At 34.1% G+C, this 11645-nt stretch overlaps 2 protein-coding genes across 4 annotated transcripts; one reads left to right on the top strand and one right to left on the bottom strand.

The window, feature by feature from the left end:
* The first annotated feature begins 1975 nt into the window (after positions 1-1975).
* Positions 1976-6627, top strand: LOC146923977 (uncharacterized). 3 transcript variants are annotated; one of them, XR_015009939.1, is made up of 8 exons: positions 1976-2346; positions 3281-3457; positions 3545-3694; positions 3910-4011; positions 4095-4165; positions 4275-4342; positions 4683-4977; positions 5794-6627. XR_015009939.1 is itself a non-coding variant. In XM_085709047.1 (7 exons), the coding sequence occupies exons 1-7, from the start codon at positions 2170-2172 to the stop codon at positions 6030-6032; spliced, it is 984 nt and encodes a 327-aa protein (XP_085565173.1). In that variant the 5' UTR covers positions 1976-2169; the 3' UTR covers positions 6033-6627. The 3 variants fall into 3 exon arrangements, 1 of the variants encoding a protein (XP_085565173.1); XR_015009940.1 differs by having other exon boundaries at positions 4811-4977; XM_085709047.1 differs by lacking the exon at positions 4683-4977.
* A 134-nt stretch (positions 6628-6761) lies between these two features.
* Positions 6762-11151, bottom strand: LOC146923978 (protein DA1-related 2-like). The gene is made up of 12 exons (XM_085709046.1): positions 11022-11151; positions 10357-10511; positions 9612-9699; positions 9395-9515; positions 9185-9308; positions 9009-9092; positions 8350-8469; positions 8024-8236; positions 7880-7942; positions 7648-7763; positions 7421-7479; positions 6762-7333 (listed from the first exon to the last, which is right to left on the bottom strand). The coding sequence occupies exons 1-12, from the start codon at positions 11071-11073 to the stop codon at positions 7017-7019; spliced, it is 1512 nt and encodes a 503-aa protein (XP_085565172.1). The 5' UTR covers positions 11074-11151; the 3' UTR covers positions 6762-7016.
* Positions 11152-11645: the final 494 nt, after the last annotated feature.

An 11645-nucleotide genomic window follows, 5' to 3' on the forward strand; every position in this document is an offset into this window, starting at 1 on the left:
TCCTTAATCTACATAATTAACAGGTCTTCTCTCTACATGCCCAAACCATCCAAATCTAGTTTCTACCATATCTTTTACTATAGAGGCTACCCTAACTCTCTCTCTCTAATGTCGTCATTTTTAGATCTATCTCAGCCTTACCATGCATCCAACATAACATCATTATCTCTGCTACGCTTATTTTATGTTTGTGTTGGTTCTTTACCGCCCAACAATCTCTCATGTACAACATCGTCGATCTTACGGTTGTCCGATAAAATTTTCCCTTCAACTTAAGCGGTACTTTCGTATCACATAGAACGCCTGAGACACTCCTCCATTTAACCATCCAGCATGGATTCGATGGCTTACATCTCCTTCTATTTCTATGTTGTTTTGTACTATAGAACCACATTATAAAAACTATGTAACTTGTGGTATGATATGATCTTCAACTTTCACCTCTACACTAGAAACGCCTCCGCCTCTTGCTAAAATTGCATTTCATACACTATGTATTGCTTTTACTTAAGCAAAACTCGTACGTTTCTAAAGCTTGTCTCCATGTCTCTAACCTCCCATCTAATTCTTCCTTCAACTCTCCATGTAGGACTATATCATCTGCAAATAGCTTACAACTTTGTGCTCTCTCTTGGATTATTCTGTAAGTACATCCAAAAATAAGGGCTTAGTGTTAAACTTTGGTGCAATCTTATTGTTATAGGAAAATCTTTGATTTCTACACCTTATGTTCTCACACTAGTCGAGACCCCCTTATACATATCCTTGATGGCTCTAATATAGGCCACCCTAACATCTTTCTTCTTTTGGGCTTTCCACAAAACCTCTCCTATTTCTCTATCACATGTCTTCTCCAAATCAATGAATACTAAGTGCACTTCCTTTTGATCCATTTAGTATTGCTCCTTCACATATTGTAGTAAGTATATTGCTTCCATTGCTGACCTCCCAAGCATAAAACTGAATTGGTTTTCTTTAACTTAGGTCTCTTTTCTTAGTCTCTTTTCTATCATTTTTTTTCTAATAACTTCATGGTATGACTTATGTGAGCCCCCAATATCTCTCTCCAAACTTTTTCACACTTCTATATGTACCCAATTGTCTTGTCATTACTCATCATTTTTAACGTTTCTTTAACCTTGTGTTCTTGAATCTGACGATAGTAATTGCAGTTTTGTTCTCCTCTCTAGTATTCAGCTTATTAGCGTATGTGAGATCTCATTTCCTTCTTTAAATAACTTTGAAATGTATCCTTTATATCTTTCTCCTAAACCAAAACTTTATCTTCTTCATTTTTAATACACTTCACTTAATTCAAGTCTCTTGTCTTTTTTTGAAGAAAAGTCTCTTGTCTTTCTTTCCCATCTTTTGACAAATTTATATACTCCATCTGGTCTCAAATGTAAGAAACTTTTCACATTTTAGATTCATTCAATAAATAATATATGTTGTCTTTATTATAGACCACATACATCATTTATTGAATGAACCAAAAAAGTGAAAAGTTTCTTACATTTGAGACCGGAGGGAGTACATAGATATTTCTCTCATCTTAGTGCTAAGGATTGATATATCCCGTCAATATACCCAAAAACGTTTCCAAGAGGTAAAGCAAAGCTAGTCATTGTGGGGTCATTGGTAAATTGTAAAGGTGATAAAGGAATGTTTTACAATAAATTCCATTCCACATGTCTTTATTTAATAGGATACTTGAATTAACCGACGTAGACCCTACCCTTAATATCCACAGCTGTCTAATTTCAAATCCAACGCATATTCCTCACTATACAAACCTCATATTCCTCACCCAAATTTATCCCCTACACCTACTCCCACATTAAATTAACAATCCCCTTAACCCCAAATTCCACCACACATCAAGAAAGAAACACAATAATACACTGCAATCAACCGCATTAGATCACTACCAACACCTTTAATCCTTTAAACACTCCTCTTGAAGCAAACCCTTCTTAATACGCTACCGTTTTGAACAAACCGAATCGCAAAAACGACGTCGCTTAATAGCAAAAGGTTCAGAGAGAAAAAAAATGCTGTGTTTTCTTCTTCAATTGAAATTGAAAGTGAAGAAATTCAATTTCAATATCAGAAAGTGTTGTTAAAGGGTAATCGAGAAGAAATAGAGAGGGGTAAAATTGGAATTTGGAGATGCAAACGGAAGCTAGGGTTGGTGTAACGGTGGACGGTGGTGTTCGGAAGTTAGTTAAACAACAACCACCGCCGCAACAGATTGGAACTATTTCTCAGCTTCTCGCCGGAGGAGTTGCCGGAGCTTTGAGTAAAACTTGTACTGCGCCACTTGCTAGACTCACAATCCTTTTTCAGGTGAAAAATTTATTCTTTTTTTGTTTAATTTCGTAAAAAAATTATCTTTTTTATTCATTTTGTTATTGGGTATTAGTAATTTTGTTGTATTTTGGACTATGCTACTAAATTTCATATAGTGAATGATTAATTTAGTTTTTAAAACTGTATGAGTTAATTAATTTGGTTTTGAATTGAGATAATTTTGGGGACTGAATTGGTTGTTGCTTATGATTTTGTGGATAAACAGCTTAATTTGTAGATTATAGCTTAAGATATAAGCACTTATGTATAAGCTATTATTCATAAGCTACGAGCTGTTTTCATAAGCTTAATTTTCTGTAATAAAAGATGAAATAAAGTTAAATTGTTTTTTGATAAGCTATAAGCTGTTTTCATATAGCTATCTTAGCGAGTTTATGAAAATAAGGTAAAAATGGTATGTGGGTATGTCATAACTCATAAGCTGTTTGGGAGAACTTATAAAAACAGCTAATGACATGTTTATAAGCTGTTTTCAGCTTTGTTTTTATAAATTCTCTAAGATGGCTAATGATAACAGTTTATAGCTTATACAAAAATAATTTAACTTTATTTATCTTTTGCTATAGAAATAGCTTATACATAAGCGATTATCATGATAAGTGTTTGTGCTATAAGCTGCAGATAAGTTGTTTATCCAAATAGGGTCATAGTCTTACAAGTGTTCATGTTAAGTAGATAAACTCAAATAAGTCAATCAAAACAGGCACTAGGTTTTGGTCTCTCGAATTTCGATAATTTTGGTGACTAAATTGCTTGATGCTTATAATTTTTGTCACTGTGTTGGTGATTCACTCGATAACAATGATTGAGAGAGAGATGGTGGGGGTACAGGTTATTGAGGATGTTAATGTTGAAACCTTAGTTTTCTAGAATTATTATGAAAATGTTTTTTAATTTATAATTTTTGCAGATTCAAGGGATGCATTCTAATGTTGCAACTTTGAGGAAAGCGAGTATATGGAATGAAGCTTCAAGAATAATCCATGAAGAGGGGTTTAGGGCTTTTTGGAAAGGGAATCTAGTTACAATTGCTCACCGTTTACCTTACTCTTCTGTTAACTTTTATTCTTACGAGCATTACAAGAAGGTAAGAATATTGGTAGTTTGTGATGATTGATATGCACTTTTGTTGTCGGATTTTGTTTTTATATCGATTTGTTTTTTATACGTGCAGTTTCTGAGGACGATTCCGCAACTGCAAAGTAATAGAGATAATATCAGTGCAGATCTTTGTATACATTTTGTTGGTGGTGGGTTGGCAGGCATAACTGCTGCTACATCTACTTATCCCTTGGATCTTGTAAGAACGCGGCTTGCTGCACAGGTAAGTTTTAAATCATCAAATGCTTTTGAGATACGTCGTGTGCATCGTCTTATTTTGAAAATACATCCTCTTAATTTCAATTTTGGAAACTTGCAAGACTTGGACTCTGACTTTCACTTTGTCTTATTTTGAAACTGTTCATACAAAGCTAGTTATTAAATATTCTTATATTTGTCATCTTCTTCGTAACAATTAAAATTGTTAAAATTTTGCAGACGAATTTTACTTACTATAGAGGTATTGGACATGCTTTACAAACAATTGTCAAGGAAGAGGGATTACTCGGCCTTTATAAGGGACTTGGAACTACCCTCTTGGTATGATGTTATTATCAATTTACCATTACTCAAAGCATATATTCCTTTCTTGTGGACTTAGCCACTTACTGGTGCTAATGCAGACTGTTGGGCCAAATATAGCAATCAGCTTCTCCGTATATGAAAGCTTGAGATCGTTTTGGATGTCAAACAGGTATTAATTCTAAAGTAATTCAGCATTTTAATGTAACCACTGATTTTCCTCTAATTCATGTATATTCATAAACTACAACTATATTAATTTTATTGTTTCTATTCATCAGATCCGATGATTCAACTGTTGTTGTTAGTCTGGCTTGTGGCAGTCTTTCAGGCATTGCATCATCAACAGGTTAGTTATCAAAAGGAAAAATTTGAACTTGCACTTTTTATTTTCTTTTTCTCATAAGTATTCTTGATTGTTGAACTTTTGAGGTTACTTCTCCTATACATATTCCTGATAATTTACCTTTTGATGTTTCTTGCAATTGGGGTTTGTATATTCTTTTGGTATTTACCTTTTTCCTACATCTCTGGCATCAAGTGTGCTCAATTTAGTGTTGTTGCATCAAATATTTAATAACCAGTTAAATAAAAATTGAAGAATCCTTTAGTCAAACTATTGAATTTGTTGAAACAAATGATATTAAAGAAGTTAATATCTGTAGTGGTTTGCTATGCTTTTGATGCAGATAACTGCACGAAGCATCTAACCAGACTGACCCCTAGAACCAGAGACCGGGATGGAGTTGTTATTTTATCTGCCATTTGAAAATTTAGTAAGGGAAGATAACAAAATCACACTTTTCCTGTTTTTCAGGAAATTTATTATTATCTAAAGATCTTGCTGAAGTAATCATGTTCCCAAGTTTTATTTTATGACATGTCTCCCCAAGTTATGCAGCTGATTCCGTCACATAATGTCATTTCTTGGATGAACCTATATCATTCCCTCGGTTACCAAATGTGAGAGGTGTCCTCTTTGAGGTATGCTTCTCACCTAGGTTACCTTCACCTGATGTTTGGACGGATATCAGAATTCTTCTGTACTTGTTCACATGTTTCTGAGGAATCTAGTCTTACTGTTTTAATAGTATCAATCAGCATAATCCTAAACGAAGAAAATTGTGATTAGAAATTATAATATAGTTGCTCATGATAAAAGCCAATGGATAAATGAAATTGTCAACATAGGATACAAAAGATCTAGAGTTCCTTCAAAGAAAGAAAACCATATATTATCAATATCAATTGGATGGTGGATTTTGTCAAAACTGTATTCTATTGACACTAACTACTTGGATATAAAACTAGTAGAACCAATACAGCAATAGTATGTTTTTCTGCCACTGCTACAACAACTGTATGTTCAGGCAGGCTTGTGGTTTTCATCGCTAGCATCTTTCATGTTCTTGAGTTGTTTAAATACAGCTATCATAAGAAAAACTTGCTCATCCATATCTTGTCCATTTGACAACAAATTGCGGAGAGTCTCGTGGTTTCAATACCTGTGTAGTGCTGTCTTTCTTAGGCATGACCTGTAAATGTAATTGTCCAGTGCAGGCTTGCAACTTTGTCAAAGACACATGACCACTTCAATAACAAATTATGTTTTGTCTGTATAGCTTATTCATTTCAAATATGATTAGATTTCTGGTTTTGGAATTAGTTCTCACTGGGGTCAATTTATAACATTACTTGATTTGATGGTGCATTTCACATAAAAAGGGATCAGGTAATAGTGAATCTCTTGTAGACTAGAATGCCTACGGTTGAATTCATCTGTTATCTTCTTATATGCAGCAACGTTTCCATTGGATCTTGTTAGACGGAGGAAGCAACTTGAGGGGGCTGGTGGGCGAGCCCGTGTGTACAATACAGGTCTCTTTGGTACATTCAAGCATATATTCCGGTCAGAAGGTTTGCGTGGCCTTTACAGAGGAATTTTACCTGAATACTATAAGGTTGTGCCTGGTGTAGGCATTTGTTTTATGACCTATGAGACACTGAAGATGGTTTTAGCGGAGATTACTACCGTATGATTACACCCATCAACTTTGGAGTCTGATCTGCAAGAAGTGAAACGACAAAGTTACTTATTCATGCAAAAGGGTTAAGACCGTTAAGTTATATTTATCGATTGAAGTTCTCATTTCCTAGATTCTCATGGTTGGGCAACGTTGTAGTGCTACTGTGGGGATCGCATTTTTGCCTGTACAGACACTTGAACAACATTTAATATTAGGCTGTTACTTATGGGTCTTGACTCAAAAAAAAAAAAAAAAAATGAAAGGCTAATGAAATTACTATATAGCAAGGCTGCAACTGCAACTCAGTGCCTTAAGGAGACAGATTTTACAAGTGCATTTGAAGGCATCCAGTCCCGTTGCAGTGTTGTGCACCATGTAATCTTTTGAGAAGTGACCCATTCTTCCTATAGCAATGATAGTTACATGAACACCTTTGCTTTTCTTTATTTTTGTCACACTTTAGAATATTAATTGTAGTCCATTGTTTTCATTTGGCCCGTAGTGAAAGTGATAAATTCATTATCAAGGACTCTGGATTTGTTATAGGGTCATTCTGAACATTATTTAAAAATGTTGTCAATTTATAGGGAATATTTCTCTGACAAAATTCTTCAAATAGGTCAAGTCATTATAACATTTTATTTTCTATTGTAATTATTCTTTAAGCACATTTGCTAATATGTTGGAAAAAAAATCAATAAGTGAGGGAGGCTTTGCTTAAAAATATTTGTGAAAGCAACGTTACTCAGCATATTGTCAACTTCATTGATGAAATAATAAGCTAAATACATTAGGAAATGAAAGTAGAGAATACATAATTTTTTGTCAAACTGTACTCTGACATCCTCACAGGACGTTCGAGCCTCTCTCTGCCTTGAGTTTTGAAGCAATCCACAAGAGACCAAGTTGGATAAAAAAGACCAATAGTCACTTGTAGAACAATAAAAAAGAAGACAACAAGCTTTTCAATCCATACTTAGAGAACATGTGTTCTTATTACACAGGGATAAAACCAGTCAAACGAATATGTTCGAGAGTACTACGTAGACCATATTTATTAACAGCTTCATTTGCAGCTCTAAAACCACCACCATAAGCTGGAGAAGAATCATTGACAATTTGATTCTTGAAGAATTCACCCAATTTGTTTTCAACATGAGACTTTGCACCTTTCTTTGAGGAAGAAGCAGCAGCTGTGGATGTTGATGCCATGCAATGAGAGTTTGTTGCTGGCATAACTTCTGACTCAAGCCACATATATGACAGAACCTGACATATGCCTTCCTCTACTTCAGGACTGAGATTGCGATAACCTACATATTTCAAGATGAACAAGATGAAAGTCATGTATACTTAGAAGTTGGAATACCAACATAAGGATGAAAAATATGTGTATATACCTTTAAGGCGTAACCATGCATGCATCAACTCATGGGCAAGTATAGCACCTGTTAGTAACCTGCATGCCATAAAAATATCCGGTAAAAACATTTCAATTTTACAGAACCTGTTCTATTTCAAGCACTAAATTGATGATTCACTAAATGGAAAAATGTATGATCTACAATTTTTTCATAAGGTAATTTCTGAGGGGTTCAAAAGCCAAGTTTCCACTGTCCATAGTTACCTTGGTAGACCATATAGAACAAGAATTGCTGTAACTTCACATTTTCTTATTAGCTTTTGAGGTTGAGTTCTCATGCCTATAAGTCTATGGCCTCCAATTCTTGGCCTTCTATGAATCTGAAACAACATAAAATCAGAAAATAGTAAAATTATCAAACAATTTCTAACTTGTTCATGATAGCTTCCACATTCTAATCAAAGAAAACAAGTGAACATGTGTTAAAATATCATACACTGGTCACAGTTTGCTCTTCCGAAAGGCATAAACCTCTTGTTTCTGGCAAATGGTGAAATCCCTGACAGAAACAATATAGAGTAATTAAGAGGAATTAAAATTTTAATTAATTAACTAAAACAAAGAATGAAATTTTCATTACAGTCTTCTCTCCAACAATAGCATCATTAAGTGCTTCTCTTTCAACAAGAAGCATGGGAACTTGCTGATCAATTTTCATATGCATTCCTTCATAATAATCTCTGATTGAATGGTATAGAGGCTGACAGTCACCAGTATCCATTATAGCAGATTCCATGCACTCTAAGCACAAGCTTCGCCCGTCCTCGAGTCTGTAGTATTTCGTATTCCGAGGCTTCAAGAGGAAGATAAAAGTAACAGCAAAATAAGATATAGATTAAAGTTATTCATTGGTTGTTTTGGAAATATGAATTATGAAACAATTTAGAGTGGAAGTTAAATTAGTACCTCTAATCTTTCACAACTACAGCAGCGAGCTGTATTGTCATATTCATGAGATGGACAATACTTTTGGGACCAAAAGGGGTGGCATCTATACTCAATCAAACCAGCAGCATTTATAGGAATCTGAAAGTAAAATCAAAATCTCATGTGTGTTAATATAGCCTGTTTTGACTAGCTTTTTTGAGTTTATGTACATAAGCACTTTTGAGCCTGTTTGGTAGAGTTTATACAAACAGCTTATGAAATGTTCATAAGTTATTTTCAGCTTATTTTTATAAGTTTTACACAGATTGACTTTATTATCTATTTTGTTATTGAAATTGCATATACATAACCACTTGTGCAACATGTGTCTATGCTATAAGTGGTTAATTAAGTTGTTTTTCGCAAACAGGGCCTAAATGTGAAGATGTTAGGCCAATTGATAGACAGGAGTTGACATTTTAAGTAGTCTAGTCTTGTAAATGAAGTAAATTATCAATGAGAGGGAAATGGAGCTCTGAATGTGTTTCAAAAGTCCAGCTTTATTCGGAGACTAGAATGCTAATTGGTTTCTTTTTCATTAATTAATGTCATAGTTCTTATAAGGTATATGAAATGCAATAAAATGTAACAATTATAAAGCAGAACAACTTGAGTAAGCAAAGGAAGATTAATCTTACAAATTGGAAGCAAACTTCACATTTTGGGTGAGTCAACTCTTTAAAACAAGATTTGTGATATGGATGCTTCCCTGACAAAGAAAACTTGGATCAACAAACAAAAAAATAGTCAGGTACAGATAGAAAAAATGTCTCAAACTGATGATCTCAAAATCTCATAAAGAGGATCAAACTACCTCGCGCTCGGTAATGGGAGAATGACAAGAGTGGCATCGAAAGCAGTCTGGATGAAAATAAGTATCCATGCACCCTAAACAATTTCCATAGATTATCTCCTGATTGCAGCCCCCACATAGTCTTCTGTTCAATGCCACAACACACATTACCAATTATAAATGATAGCAAAATAACTTGCTTTTCATGTATTAAGAGAGCAAAGATTTCACCTGTATTCATTGGGATAAAATGGTGCAGGAGCATAAGGAGGGTGTGCAGATGAGTTAAAGTTATCATGAAGTGCCTTTCCATAATCTTCATTTTCTCCCCCCCACCTATATCCTTGATGGGCTAATGCAAATAAAAATTCAATCTTTGATTAGAAATTTAATCAACTATACTACCAAGTGAGCAAAAAGCACTTTTTTTTGAAAATTAAGTACCAACCATTTGGTCTCTTCATATCTTCTGCTGAAGAAAGTGACATTGCATGGCCTAAATCCTCTTTCTCCTTCTGAGCTCTAGCACGATCATCCTAATTACATCAATAGTATTGTTCAACACATCTTATCCTTGAGTCAAAAAAAAAAAAAAAACATACTTATCATGATAATAATTGAATATAATATGGTTTCCTCTTCCATCTTAGTCAAGGGAATGGAATATAAACTACTGTTAAACCAATTATTAGTCCAAATAATACTAAGTCTCACTTCATCTTGATGAGATCAATAGGCTATATAATCAACCAAAAATAAGTCAAAAAAGTATACTTTCTAAAGTTTGAGGTTGTGATGATGTCGTGAACATTAGCGCAGTGGCGACTTCTTAGCTTTGTAATCAAAATCGAGAGTTCGAATCTCCACTAGAGAATGCGTTAACATAGTAATTATTTGGTGATTTGTAAGAGGATCACCGTGGATTTAGTACATAATAAGTATAATTTTTCACTTTAAACAAAGTAATAAGAGAGATTCTTTTTCCACCATGTTTCTAAAAAATCACACACATGTTGGAACTTATTGAATGTTGGAAACATATGTGTAACTAAGGGGAGGTCAATGTCAACAAATGAAGTGTCAAGTGTGTGTGTCATTTAAGAACAATAGTGCAATTTCCTCCATTCATAACAAACAAGAATCATAACATTATATATTATTGAAGAAAAATGAAATTGAGTGGTGTTGTTTACCAAAGCTCTAGATGGAGCACGCCAAGACATGCCTTCCTCTGCAGGATCATAATGATGACGACCACTCCTTCCTCTATTGGACCCACCTTTGAAAAGCTTACTAAGCCATTTCATGAAACCAGACTTTCTCTCTGGGTGTGAAGACACATAATCCCCTGATCACCACCAAATTTTCATGATTCAATAAGTTAAATTAGAACCTCTTGAATAGTGATCACAAACCCAATTGAAGGCATGTTCGGTGTCTGACACTACACTACCGACACATGTTATTACATTCATTCACTTTCATTTTCTCAAATTATTACTAACATCGACGTGTCAGTGTCCATGTTTGATGTTTGTGTTTGTGACGGTGTTTCATGTAAGTAACATGGTCTAGACAATCATACCTTTTTTGGATTCATATGAAAAGTAAATTTCAAAACTATGAAAAGTAAATTTCAAAACTTTGAGAATACCCTTTTAATGAAATCAAATGAAAGAACTAAAGTTCAAATAATAGTTTCATGGGCTAGTTAAAATTTTTGTAATTTTTCTTAAGTGGGTTGGAGTAAAATTGTGTAAAGGGAATAACTTTGAATATCAAAGTGCATAAGGTTAAAATCTTGATGATGATGATTGATGAATAGAAAAAGAGAAAAGAGAGAAGGAAAGTAAAGTACCATATATACATGGATGAGAAAGATGATTGATATGATCAGAAGAAGGAGCCATAAGGGAGAGTGAGGGAAGAAGGAAGAGGAAGAAGAATGAAAATGACACAAACAGAAAGAGAAAGAGAAAGAGAGAGATGGAAAAGAAGAGGCATTGTAGATGGATGGTTAATAGTGGTTGAAAAAGTGAAGAGATGAGGAGAGGAATCAGAGAGATTCTTGGCTTGGAAAGCAATGAAGAGAAAGTGGCAGAAAGATGGTGTTTTAGGGAATCTGCTGATGAGGAGAATATTAAGTTAAGGGTAGATTGCAGAGAACCAATTAGAGAGAGAGAAAAAAAACAATACAAAATCATAATATATAGTGCTGTGTTTGCACGCATGTACTTCAAGTTCATGTTTTATGTTCATGACTTGAACTTCAAGTTGAAGCTCATGTCATGTTAGGGTGGCAAAAATTCTATCTTTTTTGACTTTTTTTTTTTTTGGTTCCATTGTACTAACGGTCAACATCTTTCTTGTTACTATACTATGTATAGAAGTTTCCAAAATCACATGGATTGAACACATGTCATTGGTTTGTTAACTTGATGAATTTTAATTTCAGAAATGACTATTTAAAAAAATTTACAAA

Source organism: Medicago sativa, chromosome 5, assembly GCF_051527215.1.
Source record: "Medicago sativa cultivar Bolivia chromosome 5, Bolivia_mono, whole genome shotgun sequence".
Taxonomy (NCBI): Eukaryota; Viridiplantae; Streptophyta; class Magnoliopsida; order Fabales; family Fabaceae; genus Medicago; species Medicago sativa.

Bases quoted from the DNA above. Each gene is read 5' to 3' on its own strand.
- LOC146923978 (XM_085709046.1), bottom strand. From the start codon at position 11,073: ATGGCTCCTTCTTCTGATCATATCAATCATCTTTCTCATCCATGTATA. The intron at 8,470-9,008 runs GTAAGATTAATC...TTTTACTTTCAG, and splicing joins GTGAAGTTTGCTTCCAATTT to ATTCCTATAAATGCTGCTGG. The intron at 7,943-8,023 runs GTAATGAAAATT...TGTTTCTGTCAG, and splicing joins CTATTGTTGGAGAGAAGACT to GGATTTCACCATTTGCCAGA.
- LOC146923977 (XM_085709047.1), top strand. From the start codon at position 2,170: ATGCAAACGGAAGCTAGGGTTGGTGTAACGGTGGACGGTGGTGTTCGG. The intron at 2,347-3,280 runs GTGAAAAATTTA...TAATTTTTGCAG, and splicing joins GACTCACAATCCTTTTTCAG to ATTCAAGGGATGCATTCTAA. The intron at 3,695-3,909 runs GTAAGTTTTAAA...AAAATTTTGCAG, and splicing joins GAACGCGGCTTGCTGCACAG to ACGAATTTTACTTACTATAG.